At 42.8% G+C, this 20,283-nt stretch overlaps 1 protein-coding gene across 3 annotated transcripts in view; it reads right to left on the reverse strand.

The window, feature by feature from the left end:
- Positions 1–19,995, reverse strand: part of arid4b (AT-rich interaction domain 4B) — a 37,327-nt gene extending 17,332 nt beyond the window's left edge. For all 3 annotated transcript variants that reach the window (XM_071534854.1, XM_071534846.1, XM_071534838.1), the window contains exons 1-9: positions 19,859–19,995; positions 17,538–17,586; positions 8,555–8,665; positions 5,436–5,501; positions 5,022–5,112; positions 4,595–4,674; positions 4,071–4,162; positions 1,496–1,637; positions 31–110 (exon numbers count right to left, since the gene is read on the reverse strand). In XM_071534854.1, coding sequence (XP_071390955.1) covers positions 31–110; positions 1,496–1,637; positions 4,071–4,162; positions 4,595–4,674; positions 5,022–5,112; positions 5,436–5,501; positions 8,555–8,665; positions 17,538–17,543 — 668 coding nt within the window. In that variant the 5' untranslated portion in view covers positions 17,544–17,586; positions 19,859–19,995. The remainder of the gene's footprint in view (positions 1–30; positions 111–1,495; positions 1,638–4,070; positions 4,163–4,594; positions 4,675–5,021; positions 5,113–5,435; positions 5,502–8,554; positions 8,666–17,537; positions 17,587–19,858) is intronic.
- Positions 19,996–20,283: the final 288 nt, after the last annotated feature.

The raw sequence follows: 20,283 nt of genomic DNA on the forward strand, positions 1-20,283 counted from the left end.
ATTTTCCCCACAATAGTTTGGATGACTCACAATTTCCCATCCTTGAAGGAGCGGACGAAGATGTTGTCCTTCTTCATAGTCACATCTTCATGGCAGTCCGGGGAGATGACCTTGATTATGTGCAGAGAAAAGAGAGAGAGAAAGGTCAGGCGAGGTAGAGGAGGGGGGTTGGGGGCGTCAGAGAATGAGTCAATGACTAAAGATGCTTCAGCAAAAGGCCACGCTGATGGATTACAAAATATGCCGTCTACAAAACAAGGACAAGTAAGTGAGTGAGATGAAGAGCGATATGTGAGGGTTTGCACGCCCACTCGCAGCATGTGCTGCTGCTGTTTACTGGAGCTCATGAGCACAACAGTGGGAGTTGTTCCAGTGCCAGGGTCTAAACCAGAGGAGGCAGCGCTGCTGTTATGGAGATTTGATTTCCACCAGGACTCTGCCTGTTTTACTTGACTGCCTGCATGCTCCTGCTCTCTGTCTATATGGCACACGCTTGCATAATGCATGCCTTTGCTTGAACACACAGACTCACATTTGCTCCACCTTACCAATTCCCTCCCTCACATATATGCTGCATTGCATACATGCAAACAAAGGCACCCAGTCATGCACCAGTCTTAACCATTTTCTTTTTACTTTTGTTTAATCAGGCAACTAGGAACACACTGTTCTTTACAACCTTCTCCATGTCTCATCTGTTGCTGCGAGACATCTACTAGTGTACTGCTCCACCCCTCTGCCTCAACGCCATACGGTAGCAGTGTAAACAATGGCAGGCTACATTTCGATGTAGTTCCTTGGGCTGTCACAGGGAGGCAGTGTGGAGCTCAGTCAGCAGCTCGCCAAGAACAACAAACCCTGGAGGCGGGGCCCTGCTGACTACACAGTAATAGTTAAAGGGACAGCGCACCCCGCCCTCTCCCATTCTCCCAGTTCTACATGTACCACTTACATAAACAAACAACGCCTGTCACCATTTCATTGTGTGCTAGCAGTGGCTGAGAGTGAAGGGAGGGTGGAGAGAAAATGACTGGAAAAGACTGATAATTCTCACGTCACCAGTGTTTGCCCTGCATTGTTCTACACATCAGTGAAAACACAAGTCATATCTGCTACTTTTTCCTCCCGATTCCTAGGAGTTGAACAGCGTTGCTTTCCATTTCTTTACTCTGCAGAAGCCAAGCATGAACAGTATTAATTTTTTTTTTTTTTTTGCAAATGAGCCACTTGATCCCAACGTAGCAACACTGAGTACATTTCCAACACAGTCTAACATGCTAGATCTCATGGTGGGGAAGTCTAAACCAATAACATCATCCTTAGTGCTGAGGTTACATAACCAGCAGTTTAGATGAAATGGCACAATTGTGTGAGTGGATTGGGAGCCCAGCAGCAGCGGGTCCCTGCTCCCTAACAGTGATGGAGCAGAGCGCAGGCAGGCAGGCAGGCAGGCAGGCAGGCAGGCAGGCAGGCAGGCAGGGAGACGTGAGCTCACCAGTGCAGGATACCACGTGGTCTTCTTCTTGTCCCCGGTGACGACCCCCTCCACACAGACCACTTTGCCGAACAATTCCTCATTCTGCCGCTGATCGCTCTCCTCTTCTTCACTGGAGGATGAAGATGACTCTTCCTCTTGACTGTGGAAGAAAAGGACAGTTCACTCTCTGGTATGAAGGGCAAAACAAAACAATTTCATTCAAAAATTGAAAACTATGTTATTCAACAGATTTCAGAAAGGTACAGTGAGCATGTAGACGTATCTATAAAACACATTCTTTTACAGTCACCTCATTCAACAGGATTTACAGCTCAGTTACATAGCATGCCAATTAACAGCTTAATTGCATGCCTTTGAAAATGATCAAGCAGGCTCAGAGTGTACACACACAACTTAGACACTTGGGCTGTGACTAAGTTTGCAGCAAACCACTACAGGGAGGTATTTGCTGGAAAATATTCACAACTCCTGAAATTCAAAAATCTATCAACTCTGATGACTAAAGTCATCGTTGTTGGATGCATGCAGAGCAGTGCCTGCCTCCATATGCTGTAAACGCCTGCATGTCAACAAAATATGTTGCGTAACTACAGGGAACCAGTTGCTTTCCCAAAACCATGTTCAGATTTAAAGCTGAAATCGATTAAAACATTTGCACTGCTGTGTAAAAACAGAAACTCCCTGGTTGTTCTTCGAAACTGGCAAAGTTTTGGGATATCACCTTAAATCTATGCTATACATAAACAGGTTAGACAAAGTCACACCAAGAACCAGATTGCATGAGAGGGTCTGGGTCTCTATCAATGGAGGCAGGCGGAGGAATTTCCATTATCACATTTGCTTTTCATTAAAGTTCTGTTGTGTAACGCGAATCTAGATCATTTTTAAAACATCAAAAAAAAGTGGCAGCTCTAAACACACATTAGTGTGATCATCCGTAGCACAACAAAAGCCTCCACTAATTTTCTGCGCTTATCATTATGGAGCACAGCGAAACATTAGGCTCACTCTAGTGATGGGCTCGCTCATTAGGATCCGTCTACTGATGAGGCGGCTTGTTCTCCGCATGGGGAGAGCCTCGCCGCGGCCGGCAGACAGGCGGCCATGTGTCTGAGTGATGCAAGCAGCACCACCAGGCAAACAGATCCCCGGCCCTCTTTTTATGCTTCACTAGGTTGGCTCGGAGCACAAGTCTATGTACATACACACAAGGTCTGGCAGGACTCAAGAGCAGTAAATCAGCCAAGCTACTACTACAACGACAATAACAACAACAACTATGCTTTGAGTCACGGTCATAAACAATCAAAGCATGCTAGTTAATCAAAGGAGAGATTAAAATTCATGCAGGTGAGTGTTCTCCCCATATGATGAATGATACTATAGCAGGGAAAGGTGATCAGTTAACCTTGCTATAAAAGACAATCAATAATCTATCAGAACAAGTGATAACACATCTCTTTATAACAGGGTTCCCACACTCATTTGGACATCAAATTCAATGACTTTTAGTGTCTTGTTTGGTGAAGTTTAAGGACTCAAAATTGGCATGTTTTGACATTGGTCAAATTGAGACATCATAGAGGCTTTATCTTTACTCATAATCTTGTCAAGTCAAGGAATGCTGCTGAAATCCTTCAATTAACTAAATATCCATCAAAGGGTTTTCCTCTGGATGCAAAGTATTGATCCTAGGAAGAAAAGAAGCCCAGAGAGCTGAGGCATATTGATACATTTCGGTGCTGTATTTTAATTTTAAAAAATCTTTCAAGGCCATCCATTCACTTTCAAGGCCTTATTTTATTTTTCTCAAATCCATAAACCTTCAAGGATGTCCAGGCCCATGGGAACCCTGTTATAACAAGACATGCAGCCGTTTTGATTTTCTGTATGAGGAGAATAAGTAATCTCAAACTATACTGTAGAGAATTTTCAATCCCAATAACTCAGGCGTAAAGATACAATTAGTGCACGGGAAGACAACAGGTCCAAGGTGCTAATGTGCAGCTGGGGCTGCTCCAAGTCAATATTGCATCAACGTTCAGAGTAATATTGACTTTTCTCTGAGTACCATTAGGGAGGGTGTCAGAGAATGAGATTATGTAGCGGAGTGTCCTCTTTATAACAGAGAGGAGCCTCAATTATCTCCAGTGCCAAAACCCCTCAGAAGTTCCTATCCCCCTGACGAAAACTCAGTGGTCTCCCGGGAGAAGGTACATTGGAACATAAAACACCCACCGGAACATTTGAGTGAAAGAAAAAAAAAACCTGATAACATTCACCGGGGCCACTGCCTTTCTCCCGCATGCATGCACACACAAGAGCTCTGCTGGATTAAGGAGCAGGAGGAGGCGAGCAGGCTCTCCTCTTCCATGCCTTAGGGGCTGTTTATGAGGGGGATGGAGATGAGAGTAAAGCCATCATTTCAACTTCCCTGTCAGCATACTTTGAGTGGGGGAGCCCGTTACTGATGACTGTGAGTGGATCTCGCACAGCAAATCCCTCTCGAGCAGCACCGCAGCCCCCTGTCACATTAAGTTTCTTTAGTTTGGAGGCGGAGGACAATACTCACACTGGGTTAGATCGCCGGCCGCGGTTACCCTTCTTGCCGATGACAGGTGTGCCGAAGTGCTCGGGGTTGGTGAGGGGGAGCCTGTCGAGTGTCTGCAACAGAGACAAACAGCAGTGTCACCTTATAATACCCTAAATGGGAAGGCAAAGGATTTATCCTGTATACCTTGCAGGAATTCTCTCTATGGGATCTTGTCAATGAGGTATTATGACTTCAACATTGCCCAGCACCGCGGATAACACCATTTACATTTGGCAAATTTGCTCTGATATCAGTTTACGTTTCCTGGAAATATTTCACACAGCGCATTTCACACAGCAGCTGAACTTTTGAATGCCAATATGGGACCATTCATAAGCAGTCTTTTAATTTCAGCTCTGCTTTCAAGTGCCAGAAAGCACAGTGAGAAAAGATGTGAGACTGTTCGCGATTTGAGAAAAAAAAAAAAGAAAGAGCCTTGTTTCCCCAGAAAGCTGAGAGTTTGGCCTGGTGTAAAACTGCAGGACAGCACAATAGGGACTTGCCTCGCTCTCTGCAAAGTGACGTGCTCCTTTCAGGCAGAGAGAGGAACGCCTAAGGGTCTTCTCATCGCCATCGTCAAACACTGCAGAGATGAGAGTAGGAGAGACAAACTGTTAGGCTGCTGTATGTAGGCCAGGAGTCCACACACACACACACACACACTAAAGCACAAACAAACCTCTCCATCTCAGTTACAAAATGTCTGCTGGTTTTATGATTTGATGAAAACAAATTTTGCTCGACTTCCGAGGCTAAGGCAGATCCAACACCAGGCAGTGACGGTCTTGGTTTCTGCTTACAGCTTTATTAGTGCTTCAAGGACCCTCTGCTGGCCGCTTTAAAACAGGACAGAAAAGCCTTACTCCACGGAGGAGTGGCTTACAAGTGTTTGAAAGAGAAGGGAGAGCAGACAGTTTCATATTGACTTACCAACAGTATATATACTAGCGTCTGTCAGCTTATTGATGGTGGCCTCCTGGTAAACTCCGTCCTGATTCTTCACCTCAACGACAGCACCCACCTGAGCGACACACACACTGCCGTCATTTGGGATACTAACCAATGCTATCGTACTAGGATGAATCTACTAATGTGTTTTAGAATAATGGCTGCGAGAATCATTATAATGGATTGAAATGGCAGACAAAACACAATCTATAAGATCAGATCTGTGATAAACAGCGCAATCATAAAGGACATTCAATTAGTCTGAGCTAAACAAAAAAACATTGACTGAGTAACAAAGTAATTATGGGTAATACTTTTTTAATGGCAATCTGTGTTTTATAGCAATGATCCAACAGTGACAAGCTGTCGCAGCCTCCTCCATCGTCGCTGCCTTACCTTTAGAGGTCCTTTGATGTGCTCATCATGAACCTCAGCCGTGGACAGATCTGGTTTAAAGGTCACCTGGGGAAGGGGGAGGCGGCGGGGAGGAGAATCAGTAACAAGAGTAAACAAACAATTCCCCAAAGGCCTGACCAGGTCGCATGAATCTTCCACAGCAGAGACAGCATAGTCCTACTAATGCCCCTGGACTTTATAACTGGGCTACACTGATTAGACTGATGAACTCTCTCTCTCTGTCTCTGTCATACCTGGAAGTAAAACAAGTTTGTTACTTTAAATCCCCAGGATTTAAGATTGCAGGCAGGAAAACAATCATTGGTGTCATGAGAGAACAGTTTCTGTTGTGAATATTAGGGCTACGCTGCACGACCATACCCCCCTCACCGCGTTTGCAGCCTCCCCTCAGTGAGGCACACTAGATCATAATCTGATCAAGCTGTGGTAATCTTGCATCTGCATGACGACCTGGCAACACTGTATGACAGACAGGCAGGCACACACACACTTGCAGGGGTCTACTGTCGCATATCTTCCAAGGAGCACATGTGAAAAGTTTAGGAGAACAATCTGTCTAAATTATTGAAAACACCCATTCCTACTTTGAATATCAAATTGCACATGTGCTTCTTTTTCAGTTTCCTAGGGGGCATGAATTTATTTTTTGAGAGCATATGCAAGTAAAATGGTAGCATATGCTGAAAACCTGGTTTCACTTTTATCTACTATGATTTAGCTTAGAAATCAACCACCACACAAGTGCAGAGAGATGTTGAGCACCATCTCATAGAACAAGCCTGCAGGTAACAAACTCAGACAATGCTCCCTCTTGAGTCAGTTTCAAAGGTAGCAACACCAGAAACGGCAATCAAAGTCTCTGTGAAGGCAGGATCAGAGGAATGAATGAAACACAAGCTGAGAAGGATGATAACTCGACATGATAGCGAAATACATACTGTAAGGCGCTCCTGAATTTTCAGGTCATAAAAGACAGGGGAAGAGAATGGCAAAAAAGCTTCCTGAGGCAGCGTTTCATCAGTTATGGAGATAATTGCATTCCTGCCCCATCGAAGAGAGGAATCCCCTTCCTCATAGGGGACGGGCAGGGAGGCCCCCCTCTCCACAGACAGAGGGGGGGTGACTCTCGCTGCCAAAATCCAAAAGCCTTGACTACAGAATATCAACACCCCAAACTTTCCTACAGCTTCCTACCTGAGACAGTGGGCTCCTGCATGATTCAACCGAGGCCTGTACACAAACTGTGCGACCGCTTGGATGTAACAACTGGCGAACAGGCTCAGCAGGAGCCTGTAGTCCACTATGTTCAGACCTTCTTTCCTCAAATCAGCCCCAGGGAAAGTTACAGTCGTATGTCCAAAAACTATGCACCAACTGCTGATCAGCAGGCTGTTACACTATACTGAATTCAGAGTAGTTTAGTTAGCATTTCTCCCTCCAGCATCAGCACACTGGAAATGCAAGGATGTTATGCTGTATTCCGTGTTCGAATGACAACATATTGGAAAGAAGAAAGGAAAAAACTACCCACAATGCTGTGGAACATGACTGATGGTAGAATTAACCACTCACGGAGAACAACAACGTGATGCTTAAAACATGTCAGCTTTTGGCTTGAGTATGGTGTGAAGGTTGCATGTTGAATTTGTCATGTACACATGATATTTTCCACACACTGCTTGTAACAGCACCATACGGTTAGCAGGGTTAGAACTGACTGAGTGTGTGTGTGCTTAAGTGGTATTGACATAGTGCTAACAGACTTCTTTACAGGTCTTCTAGCACAGATTATCATCATGAATATGAATGACGTACACTTCTTTAAGTTGGGTCTTAGAATCACTCAAAAGACATCAGCGCCATATGCTGCAACCATCTACTTAGTTAAACAAGCAGACAGAGATTAATGAACCACAGAGCTGAAGAGGCATTCATTACAGTGGAATATTCAGAATCACAACAACCCCTGACTAATTGCTATGATTCAACGTTTGTTTAATACAGCGCACATTCACACTATGGTTACCCAAAAATAAATCCCCTCTTCAACCAATTAGTATGGTGATTAATTTATGAGTTACGACTGTCCTATTAGCTTGCTTTTACCCAACAATAGTTTTAACTAGGAGTCTTGTATGCTGTACTTTGTCGCATTGTTTGTCCCTGTCCATGAGATAAAAAGGCATATAATTTGATGATTTCATCTGCGATGCCAGAATGTCTCTGCTCTTTTGTCTCTACAGGGGAACTACAGTACATTGACATACTGAACAGCCAGCATCCAATCTTTGTTCCTCCCACACACTCTAGCAGAACGAGAGACAAGCGATCTGTCTCTATTGTATTAGCCAGATGCTCCAGTCCCACTGGGAAATGAGAGATACTGTACGATGTGCATCATGCCATGCCTTCATCAGCAAGGCATAAAACCAATGGGGAGGCAGCAGTCACACAGCCACACAGCCAGGCAGCAGTGGATGGGGAGGAGAGGGAGGAGACGGAGGCTCGAGGACGTGGTGGGCAACTGGTGGGCTAGTTCAGCCCCTGCATCTAAATTAAAGTTCAATCTTGGGCCCCCTGACCAATTTCTCACCTGTATTTGCAGTGCTAGGAACCTAAACCGATTTTCACCTCCATTTCAGGATGCTTGTGATCCTCACATATGCATGCATTGCTGCATATACAGACAATTTATCTTTCATTTGTACCATCTGAACCCTTAACCCTGGTAGTGCTCTACCATGTGAGCAAAACAGGACTGCATCCTCTGGCAACATCGCAGACAAAAAAAACACAAAACAAAATACTCTCAGGATCACTTCAAAGCAAGATGATAAAGTAAAGGGGACCTTGTAACCATGTACACAACCCAGTCCCCACATAGTGACTGTAGGATTTTTTGGACCCCCTCCACAAAAGATGTCCATCTCCACTCTAACTGCTCCCGACTGGATAAAAAGCTGAGCTGTTCCATCCTGAGTGTACCCCCTTCATGCCCCTACGAAGCCCCAACCCCCACCGCACTCCCCTACAAACACACAGCACAGACAGAGAACGAGTTTTAAATTCAATGATGAACAATTTGGAATGTGACTTACCTTGGCCTTGACTAGCCTCTTGGCAGTCTTAATCTTGGCCTCACAGAAAGCCCCTCGGTACTTGGCGCTCACATCTGTCCCCACTGTCAAGTAGGGGGGCTCCTCCAGAGTCTGTGGAAATAAAACGCCAGGAAATCAGTAAATTCAAAGCCAATATATATAGGAATGAACAGACATAACACTTGCCTATGAGAGACTTGTCTGTGAAAACAGCCATGACAGTCTGTGAGACAGCCCCGAGCCTACTGACACAGGTGTATTCTCAAAGCTCAGGCAGGACACACACGCAAACTTCACATAGCCTAGGCCAGCTACACAAAACCCACCCAGCTCAGTGATTCATCCGGGGAAAACGCATACCATCTGCTCTGGGTATTGGAAAACAAGCCTCTGAGGGAGCAAAGAAAAAGGCCACTTGACTACTGCTATGATGACTACAAAGCAGAAGCTATCCGAGACACATAGCAGCATCTTGTGTCATCATTGGATGTTTATCAAACTGTTTTTCCCTCAAGGACAGAAAGGCAGAGGGTGGAATACATAGAAAAACAGGCGTTCTATTTCTAGACGGGGGCAGACAGCAATCCTGGATGTGTACATGTAGTGTAGAGCTGAATTCACTTAAGCTGTTTCTCTAGCCTTAGAGAATTCAACATGCAATAACCTACACAACAGTGGTATATTTAGACAGGGACATTTCGAATAAGGGACAGTCCCGAACTGGGCCACGTTTCCTGATGATGGGACACATCAAGAACAATCTGAATAGGTGTCGTGTGCAACTGGCGAATGCTTCTGACAGCAGGCTTTAATTCACATGTTCTTTAACGTTGTTTGTGAGCTGGAAAGGAATGTGGCGATGATGAACTAATAAAGTCAGTGGAAGTGCTGCTCTCCGATTAGTGGCATTTGCTAAAATTATGACCCTCGCTCCTCAGCGCAGCCTTAAGTATGCATGCAGAATTATATCTACATTTTAATGACTCACTAACTCAGGAATATGTGGTTATGTTCTTTATTTTCAGTCGTTACTGGTGCCATGATAGAAATCAAATACACAATGCTATTCTTTCCGATAGCAGGAATGGACAAGAGCATGCAGGTTTTTATTCCAACCAAACAACACCAGGTGATTTCACTTATGAACACACCTTCAACCAGAGAGGAGATGAAATCTCACTAATCAATGAAATCATCTGCTCTAGTCTTTAGCTGGAATAAAACCCTGCAGACTCATGGCCCTCCATAGCACACTGTTGCCCATCCTCGCTTTATAGTGAGACACAATCAAATCATACTTCTTTGGGAATGAAAAGGTAAAAGTTTGCAGTTATGAATTTATACCTTTTGACATGCTTTAAACTGTTGAGATATACAAGTCAAGTTTCTCCATCGTCATATTTCCGTCGACATTGAATTGCCATTATTGCAGACTAGTCAGCATTGCCATGTTAGCCCAATTCAGTCTGATTGTTTTTCCCCCTCTTCTTTGATCGTCTCACAGGCTGGAATGCCTTGTTTCACTCTCTGGAATTCACCATACAAGCATCAGAAAAATTTAGCCCACGCTAAATCTAAATAAATGGGAGTCATAGGTTAAACTGCAATATATTCCAAAATTCATTGTCCAATTACCTCAAATGAACAACACTGCTTTATAACCACCCTGCATTTTGCTGCTTATTTAATTTGCCAGATAACTAAACCCTGCATTACATTCTGGCCTGAGTAACAGACTACTCAGCCAAAGAACCATCATGTAAAAAAAATAAAATAAGACTTCTAACTTAATAGTGTGAGCTGCTCAGGGAGTTAAAGTTGTTTTAGGCAGATTGGTGTTCTGAATAGAGCACAATCTCTTTCCATTAATCAAATAGGTGTTACAGTAACTGTCAGCCAAGTTATCATGCAGAGCAAGCAGAGAGTTTGGCCGGCATGTAAACCAAGTGCTCTGATAGATATCTAGGAGTATTGGCAGATATGTATATATATTAGAGTGGTAGCCAGCCTACTTTGATAATCCAGTCTCGTTTTGTGAAACAGAAAATGAAAAGTCAGGATTCTCTGTTAGCAAAAAAGCAGCTTTTCACACTGTATTAATTTCCTACTGGGCAAAGACTGTGCACGTACCCCAGCTCACTAGTGGGTTGGGTTGTCTCACTCTGGGAGTGTGTAGTTGAAAATGAAGATATTTATCTAAGATGCAAAAAGTGCAATAAAATAATTGTTAATAACTAATATTCCCGATTAATAGTTGTGATCAGAATATCAGTATCACTTCAGCCATAATCACATACATGACCCTGACAATCATCCCTACTCAGTGCCTCACAAACAGAAAAAACATACCTGTCTCTTAACATAATCAAATATTTAATGCAACACTCAAGACACCCAACTACCAACTCCAACTGGCTGCAAGTACTCTTGATGAGCTGCCACTCCTCTGGGCTGGTGGCAATCCGGCCAGGGCAAGGTGTCTCTGTTCCAGAGGCTCTGGGATTCAGACAGATGGGATTCAGGAGCAGAGTCCAGTGCACTTCAGTCCTCCCACCTCTCAGATAAACACTTCATTAGTCTTTAGTGCAGCCTGGCCTCAGCACCAGCTGCCCTGGCCAACACGAAGTTTACATGACGCAGCAGCCATTTCCACTGGCTAACCAACTCTCTTGTCAGTCACGGCTGCAACACAAGGCTGGACAGTAACAGTATGTACTACTGTTCCATCTCCTCTTTCAACGCTAATAATCGTCTCCTTTCGCTCGCCTCGCTCTAAGCCTGCTCCTTTCTTCCTCAGAAAAAGGAGCCATGCTTCAGAGTCAGAGAGGGCATTGGGGGTTATCTTGACAGCTGGGGCTGCCAGACCTCCCCAACTCAACAAGGCAGGGGTGATAACGCACTACTGGGGCCAGATTTACATTTGTCATTCTCACATGCCAATACAAATAGAGGGTGGTTTGTTATTTCCACTGATAATGCCACCCCCCTTCCTACATTCAGCTAAAACTATGAAAGGGAATTCCATTCCTTGGATTAGATGGCCATTTAGCCTACAGCTGTCTGGAGAAAAACACTGAATACTTCTTTCTTATTTTCGTTTCTCCAGCCAGTGCTAAATGACACACAATGTTTTCCCCCTCAGATGTTCAACCAATCGAGTTGACTAAGCTCAGGGAGGCGGAATTCCTGCGCCTTTGGGAGGTGTGCTGGTTAAGATCCTCTCGCCAACACATAATGAGCTCAAAACCTCCAGCACCTAACAAGAGTAGCTCTCACTTAAGATACTGTCATGCAAAGAGTAGAGCGGAGCAAAACACGGCGTGAGCCTCCAGCGGCACTTCAGCTTCTGCATGCGAAAGACAACACTATGGTAATGGTAGTAGTACGATCAAGACCAGCTCTTTGGCTATTCACCTAGCGCCGCTGATGTGGAAAACACTCTCCGGGCACACGTGCTTGATTAAACATAGGCTACTCAAATATGACTTGGCACGGGGTGACAAAACGCACCTGCCGCTAGCATGGCAAGAAACAAGCCTAAATTGTCCTCAAAACTGCGGCTTGACTTGGCTTAAAATGAGCATATTTGGAAAAAAAAAACAAAGCATTGCCCTCACGGTGCAGTAAATAATAATCAAACAGGATATCAGTAAGTAGCAGTGCAGTTATCACACAGATTTAACCATTGGCTGACAACCCAAATAGGTCTATGCCAACTGCTTTTCTCTTTTCACAGAGGAAGCATCAAGTGAGAGGTCATGGTGCACCACTAAAGCTGGCCCTAAAGTACTTGTGACCTGCATGATGTCAGCAAACATACTTTGAACAGATTAACACCTCACTGATCACTGGTGATCTGAAGCCTGCTCAGTATTTAGGCCTTTCTAGTCGTGTTGCTAGTCAGAGGAAACAAAAGTGGCAGTGCTGTTAAGTCAGGGCTTTGAAAACATTCTATCTTTACCAAAGCAAAATACAGCGGCACTGGCAGCGGCAGAACGGGATCAGTTCCGCTCAATACAGATTCTCAGTTCATGAAAAATTTAACAGCCAACTCCATACAGCACAAGCACTAGTAGAAAAAGAGCCACTGCTTACAGAGCAATTTCTTGGACGGCCTGAGTGAGTATAGCAGTTTCATTCTACGGCTCAGTCAAAAGACACTTCCTGGCAACTACCAAAAGGTTTAAGCAAACCGATGGCATCATGGTGGCGTGCTACATCATGTGACCTGTGGCGGTCAATCTCTAACTTCTATGACCTTATTTCAGTGATCAGAGAGGGGCTCAAGGAAGTCCTAGCCATTTGCTCAGGGGTAACAGATCACAGCCTATTGGTTCAACTTTTTTAGGAGGTGCATTCCCTCAGGCAGCATGCAGCTACTCATTTCCAATATTTAGTCTTTAATTGGAAAGGTTCTTTTGCAACAAACAAATAATAATGCCATAATTACTCCAGTCACAACATTATTACAGACACATATGAGTGAAGTAGAATTAGTCAGATGGGGTGCAGCAACAGGTAAGATTAGCAGCTAACAAACAATTCACACTACAGATTAGCTGTGCTGCTTCATTTTCAACTATTTTCTATTTCCATCACTCATCCACCACAACAGTAGCAGTCTGTAACAGTGTGCATCACTTCTGACTAGTTATTCTACTTTTTAAAATTGCATTCCTATTTCCTAGGCATGATCTAGGGCATATACACATATGTACACACAAATTGCTTACATTATTAAATGTTTATGGAATTTTAGGTGTAGATTTGGGGGGAGACGGGGGACATGTGCACCACAATATTAGAAGGATGAATTTTCCCCTTCAATTATTTCTGCCTCAGACTGATATACTATGCTTGTGCTCACTCTGTGTTTTTATAAGCACAACTGAGTTTTACTGAAGCACATCTTTGGTGATTGGCTTTGGTCACAAGAAACCGGAGCCCTTCCCCTGGTTTTTTAATTCTCCATTTACTACATGACTTTAAATATAGACAACAAATGAGTCAGCCATGTTTCATATTTTGAATATTTTTTCCATCAGATCAGGGGTTTAGTTTAGCAATGTCTTGCTTTATTTCACAATGACCAACAATTCTCCTCACTCTCTCAGATTTAATATTGTTTAAGAATTGAGGGAAAACAAAGATGCATTTAGGCCACTACTATGCCCATAGTACGTCAGTGGTATTTGCTGCCCAGGATTTGATCCAGAGTTTGTCCCCCGAAGCTGAAATGCAACCTATGCCCTTGTTAGGAATACAAGCATCACTATTGCATCGCAGTATGTTTCAAGTTACACAACAGCACAAGATGAAGTTGGGAACATAAACTTGTTTTTATTCAGCTGCTGTACCAGGTGAGAGTGGTTGATACAGGATGACTCACACTTAAACGGCCAAGTCAAATAAACTGTACCAAATTCCAATGGAACAAATCAATTATTATCGTCCCTAGAACTACTATGTATGTACATCAGTAAAAGCATACAAAACCACATCTTCTTAACAGACTATTCAGACACTAAACCGCGTTACTGAAACATTTTCAAAAATTGTTTTTGACCCATCATATTGTCCTATAATGAATGGGTTTGTATGCTGAACAAAGGAACATGCAAGAGGCATGCAGGAAAGAATTAAGCTCCCTCCCAGCCTAGCTCACACGTTGTACAATAATCCTGCTGTGAATCACCTCTTTGTCCAAGCCAGAGTCACCGCAATTCCAGTGACTGGTGCTTCGGCAGGGGTTGCCTTGGCAATGCCATGGCTGGCTTCAAACTAGAAAAAAATACCAATCTTAATACCTTTTGTTTATACACTAATTCACCAAGATTTAGGCCGGTCCAACAAATCCGCTCCTCACGCAGTGTCACGAACAATTCAGAGCAAATATATAGGCCTCAATTGAATAATTTTAACATAAAATTAGGATGCTATTATAACTTAGAAGAATAGACAAGGTCAGTTCTAGTTCTATGAATCATTGATGCTTGTGATGTTAGAGCAGCCTATACCCTGAGCAGTTACCAAGCATGCGGCTCCATTCTCTCACCCCAGGATGCAAAACACCTTTTCTTTACATATGACTTCTGGCCGAGTTGTAGCAGTCTCTTTTAATTGCGTTGTGGCTGCAGAATAGCTTCCAATACGTTTTTGGCACATGTCATCTTAGAGAGGTCTTCAACCTACCACACCCATGCAATACCTTTCCCACTGGCAACTGTACAACCCAGGCCTTTATAGAATTCAAGAAAAACCCTGAAAACTAATGGGACTGCACAAAAGTTCTAAACCTTACCATACTTACACATTAACAGGCCTAAAAGTATTCCAGAAAGTTATTACATCTATTTGACAAAAAAAAAAAAAAAGATGTGCTCATTATATATTCCCATATTATATAACCTGCTGCACCTGGCTTGCTGAAAGTTTCTTCACAAATGCAAAAGCATTTATTATGTCTACCACTGCACCGTTTGCTATTAACAATTACTGTGGCAGCTGTAACTTATCTGAATACTTTACAAGAGTAACTCAACTAAATCTATTTAATTCCTTAAAACTGATTTTGAACTTGGCAAGTGCCACAACAACTGTATAATCAAGGAATAGTTGAAGAGTCTCATAGTCAACTTTTAAACTCAGTCCATTTGAGGTGTAATGTTTAGGAAAAAAATAAGCATTACGTTTGCTGTAAATACAGCACAGCAATTTTTCCACTCACTAGCTCTGGTAAAGGCTCTGCCAACAGTTACAATGTTGTTATGATGGAGCAAGTTTGGACAGCAAATGGCAGTCATCTAAAATGTGATACTGCATGGTCAAGTATTTGGTGCCCATGTCAGGGTCATGGTAAGGTAAAGTTTAAGTCATTCACAGCACTATTAACATAAAGAAAGATGCATGTAGGTTAGATTACAACAATTACAATATCAGTGAATGGATGCCCTTGACATTATGAAACAGCACTCGACTCCTGACACCATAAAATATTTAGCATGGGCTTGAACCCCTGGAATTGATGCCTGTGACACTAACATTTAATTGATCGTGTCTAAGTTATCAAGGCTGTGCACAAACTGGAATAATGAGTGTGTTGTTCCTACCAGCTTACTTCTGCTCAAGTGTAGACTGACTGTATTCTAATTTAAGCATAGGCATTTTCAATAATATTTGCAGATTAAGTTATTACATGGATTAGCCTAAAATATTTAAATCAATTATCCAATACAGTCTACTTTTAGAATGTCTAAAGTTAAAAGTATTTCATCCAGCACACACCACTGCAAACAGCTAAGGAGGAAAGGCTGTGAATCACAAGCTGAAGTGACATAAAATACTAAGTGAAAGGACAAAGTCATCCAAATTGATAGCCTACTGCTATCAAACCAGAGAGAAATTCAATAACTGCAAAATGGTCATGGGTAATGGCAACAGTAAATTAATCTTTAAATACTAGGCTATACTTCATTCAAGTAAAACAAATTAAGCAGCAAAGCTAGCCTACAGTGTGAAATAATTATTATCTGTTAACCACACCTGTTTCTGAATCACATCTGACTAGTTGTTCTACTCTTTGAATTGCATTCCTAGTTATGAGAACCAGAATTCCATCACCTTCTTGTTATAGGAAGATTTATTATGTAACCACTAATCATCCTGCTACATTAAGGCAACATTACTAGGGGAATAATGAATGCAGAACAGTCAGAGTGGTTGTGAAATAGCAACAACGTACCAAATCAGAGGGATTTCCCAATCTCACAATCAACATGGATGAAACCATTAAACTTGGGGGGAAAGCTAACATGGAAGGTATTGACTGAAGTTAATATACTGTATAGCCTAATGCAACAAAATGTAGTGAAAACTATTTTCCCATAACAAGATGCCTTATGTACCACTCTTGCATCATAAAATACCATACTTTGATACACTATTACATGCATATTAGTGTGTGTTTGTGTAGTCTGATTAACCACTACAGGCATATCATCATGAGGAGCACTGTGACAGACTACATATCATTACTGTAGTAGCTCTTTATTTGTTCAACGCCAACTCCCCAAACACAAAGCTTGTCAAAGGACTGACGTCCTCCACAGACTGAACACTTTTGACATATAATTAATGTCCTCTTATATTTTGTTTTCTCCTCTCAGCATTCTGTTAGGCTATGTATTTGATGTACCAAATGAAAAAGGAACTAAAAATACAGACACTTATCAGAAATATGTCATACCAATTAATGTAAAAGTGAAAGAAAATCTGCAGGTTATCACTCTGCATATGGCTCCCATGGCAACAGGATGACAAGTTAAAAACACAACAGCCTGCAGGCATAACAACGGTTACAACTTTGATCCATTGAAACTATGAGAAAAGATTAAATAGCTTGCATCACAGCCTACTTCTCAAACAATGACAGCCGTGACTTTTTCAGATTGAATAGAGCTGCAGTAAACAATGCCAGAGCCTTTGAATATATTCTGAATTTCAAAGCTAGACAATTCTGTTACTTGTGTATCATTATGCCCTGGTCCTTTCCCAATACACTCTCCATGAAAAGATGTTTGTGAAATTCACATATCATTACACTTTCTGGTCATATCTCAGAATAGAATTCAATAGCCTCTAATAGTGAGCATAACATCAAAATTACCTTTCCCAGCTGTGTTTGCCAATTGTGTTGAAGCCACTGGAAACTCAATATCATGCTTACCAAATAAATGTATTGCTTTTGTCTATGTCAATTACGGTTGCCTCACCGTTTGAATTGGACCAAAGTTAACATTTAGTAAAACAAAAGCCTTTATAGATTAAGCAACCAGTTCACTGATGAGAGCAACAAGATGAAGCACACTTGTTATCTAGGAATTTATTGAAATTGAGGCAAGGCTGGCAAAGTAATGTGCAGCAGTGATAAAACTGACTTTCTTGTGGCTTGCAATACATGTGAGAGTTTCATGAATGAACATACCTTCATCTCTCTACGAGTCCTCTTGGTGACCAGTGTAACGAATCTGTGGCTGGAAACAGAAGTTTTAAGATACTGTTAGACATGATACAAATTGCAAACTTCAGAGCCAGAGCCACAGCAAGCAAGCACTGTTATGATGACATCACTTGTTCTTCTACAGTGGTGGATGCCATGAAAAACCTGGATGGTAGACACACAATTTACATTGGTAACAACTGTCTCACAAAATGCAAACCAAATCACCTCAACGTATAATTTCCCTTTAAAAATAATGAGTTTGATTTTAGATGGATCATTTAATCGTTCTTAAAAAAAACAGTCTTAAGACCCTTTACTTAAACAATCATTACTAATGTGATATTGCAGTGGACTGCCCCAGTTTGTAACCAAGCTTTCAAACTACATTCCCAAAATATCTGTGTTGCAAAGTAAACCGTGGCAAGCTGATCATTCCCATTCGCAGAGCCTGTAAAGCCGTTTATGTAATGCCCCGTGTACTGTAGTCAGTTGGGGTCTCGGCATGTGGAAGGGCGAGCAAACAAAAAAAGTAACTCAACGCTGGCGAAACAGTCTACTTCCTTCTCGGTCTACACAAATGCATGGTCAATTTCACAGTAGCTGGTATAAGATGATAGTGTAAGCAGCTCGGTGCTCGGCTGTTTGAGTACGGTAGCGTGGTGTGCCTACTGTCTGCACTGCACTGACTATACGCTACAGCAAAGGATGACGCCATTTCTGTAGCTGACAGTCGGCTAAAACAAGAACACTTCGGCACAGAAGCACGGAAAATTGCGGGGGAAGCGTGCATCAACGATCGCTGTTCACCTGCCCTTGTCAGAGCCATTTCTCTCTCGGAGATGAATCTCTTGATTTTAGAGGAGAACTGCTCCGAGACTGTTCATTTTCATTTTCCCCGAGTCGCTCCCCCTTGTCTCGGTGCGCTGCTCTCTGCGGAGAGTACACTCGACAGCAAAATAGAGCGATAACACTGGCGAGGCAGGCAAGACAGCGACCAAACCAGACCTTTTTTATAAATACGATCTTATGGACGTTATATGCTGCAATAATAGCGTGAAGTTGAATAAAGTAAGCCTGCAGTCCGACTGGAAGTCACTTTCTTTACAACATGTTCTCTTTATCGGCTGGTCTATCATTTTGCTGACTATTCACTGAGTAACATTGAGTGGGGTTGCTTCTGACAAAGAAACAAGTCGACGAAACGGTTCGCAACAAGGTCAAGCCTAAGAAGACTTGTAACGCAGCAACAGCGCCCAAATACCTAAAACATTTTATTATTATTATTATAAGAGAATCCAAGGTCGTAGCCCTCATTTATGGATCTTCGTCGTGGCGAATGATCGCGGAGGATACAATGTCATCCGCCCCAGACAATTTGCTAGACCAGCCGTTGCAAGTGAGTGACTGACCACCAAGCTGTCTCAACAATGCACACAGCCCGAGCCTCGACCGTCTTTCCCTTGTCCTAAAAGATGGGGCCGTGGTTAACTAAAGCTGTGAGCGATTAAACAGCTTCGCCAACCATTTCTGTTCAATCATTTTGTCAACGGTGATGTGCCAGTCACGGATATGTGCAAAATATTGGTCACGCACACAACATTGAAAATAACAGAGGTGCTCTAGCAGAGCAGCTGTGGAAAAAATATTCCACCTCGCATCAAGAAATATACAACTGATCAAACGGATGAGTTCATTGACACAATGTAGCAGCGGGTCCTGCCTAGACTGGACAAGCCAATCATGAGAGGCTAACGTTAACGATACTAATGGCACAAAAGAAAACCCTGGCACTGCGAATTTACTCGTGAAACTACAGCCGTTTAATCGCTGAGCGATAAATCACATCTTGCAGCGATGTCACGTTATACAGGTCGGCAATGGTGTCGTGTAATATCACTTTTGATGGCTATTAGGGAACACCATGACAGGCACTGTTCGACGACACCTTTTCGAGGATTCCTCCGCTCAACAACACAACACTCCGATGCTTGTCTAGCAGGCTTGAAACTATTCCACCCAGAGTAACGATGGCTAACCTTTCACTGCCACTGCTGTGCTCATCAGCTTAATTTGGCTGGTTACAGAATAACTTTGTTACCGAGCTGGCCAAGTTTTCTCCGTATTCTCGGCCGTTGGCTTTTTGCTGTCTCGGCACCTAATTCATTCATTCCTTCAAATCTCCCCAAACACATCACAATGTTAGTTAACAAGTTAGCTATCGTCAAGGTTGGCTTGGTAGCAGCCAGCCAGCTAGCGAAAATATTCCAAATAACATTGTCTATGCCGAATAAAAGCAGTCTTACCAACGCAGTCAAGTTGAGAAACACTCCTGTTTTTCGACGAAAGTGTATTAGTAATCCATAGGATCATTTATGTGTATAATCTGACAGGTTTTGAGCGTCGTTCGTTGGCCCGGTTGATGTTGGATGCGGATCGGCAAAAGTCGTTGCAGAACGCTGCTGTTGCCTTGTTGAGTAGCTCGCTAGCTCTTTCTCTGATCCTTCTCCCCGCCTTCTGAAAATGATTGACAGGTACACAAACCCAGCCTCTGTCATCAATATGCTCGCCCGTTGGATGCCACAGTGCAGGGAACGCCTTAACTAAATATGATTGGCTGAGCCAGGAGAAAACTATCCATGGTAAACTGTAAGACGTAATCCGACTGGGTGGCTATCACAATACAGAACCAAGAGAGCCCAAGAAACTACAACCCCCACAGTTCTGCAAC

The sequence above is a fragment of the Centroberyx affinis genome, unplaced genomic scaffold (assembly GCF_046629955.1).
Source record: "Centroberyx affinis isolate AG114_WGS23_722 - 3 ecotype Tasmania unplaced genomic scaffold, CSIRO-AGI_Caff_v1 ptg000171l_1, whole genome shotgun sequence".
Taxonomy (NCBI): domain Eukaryota; kingdom Metazoa; phylum Chordata; class Actinopteri; order Beryciformes; family Berycidae; genus Centroberyx; species Centroberyx affinis.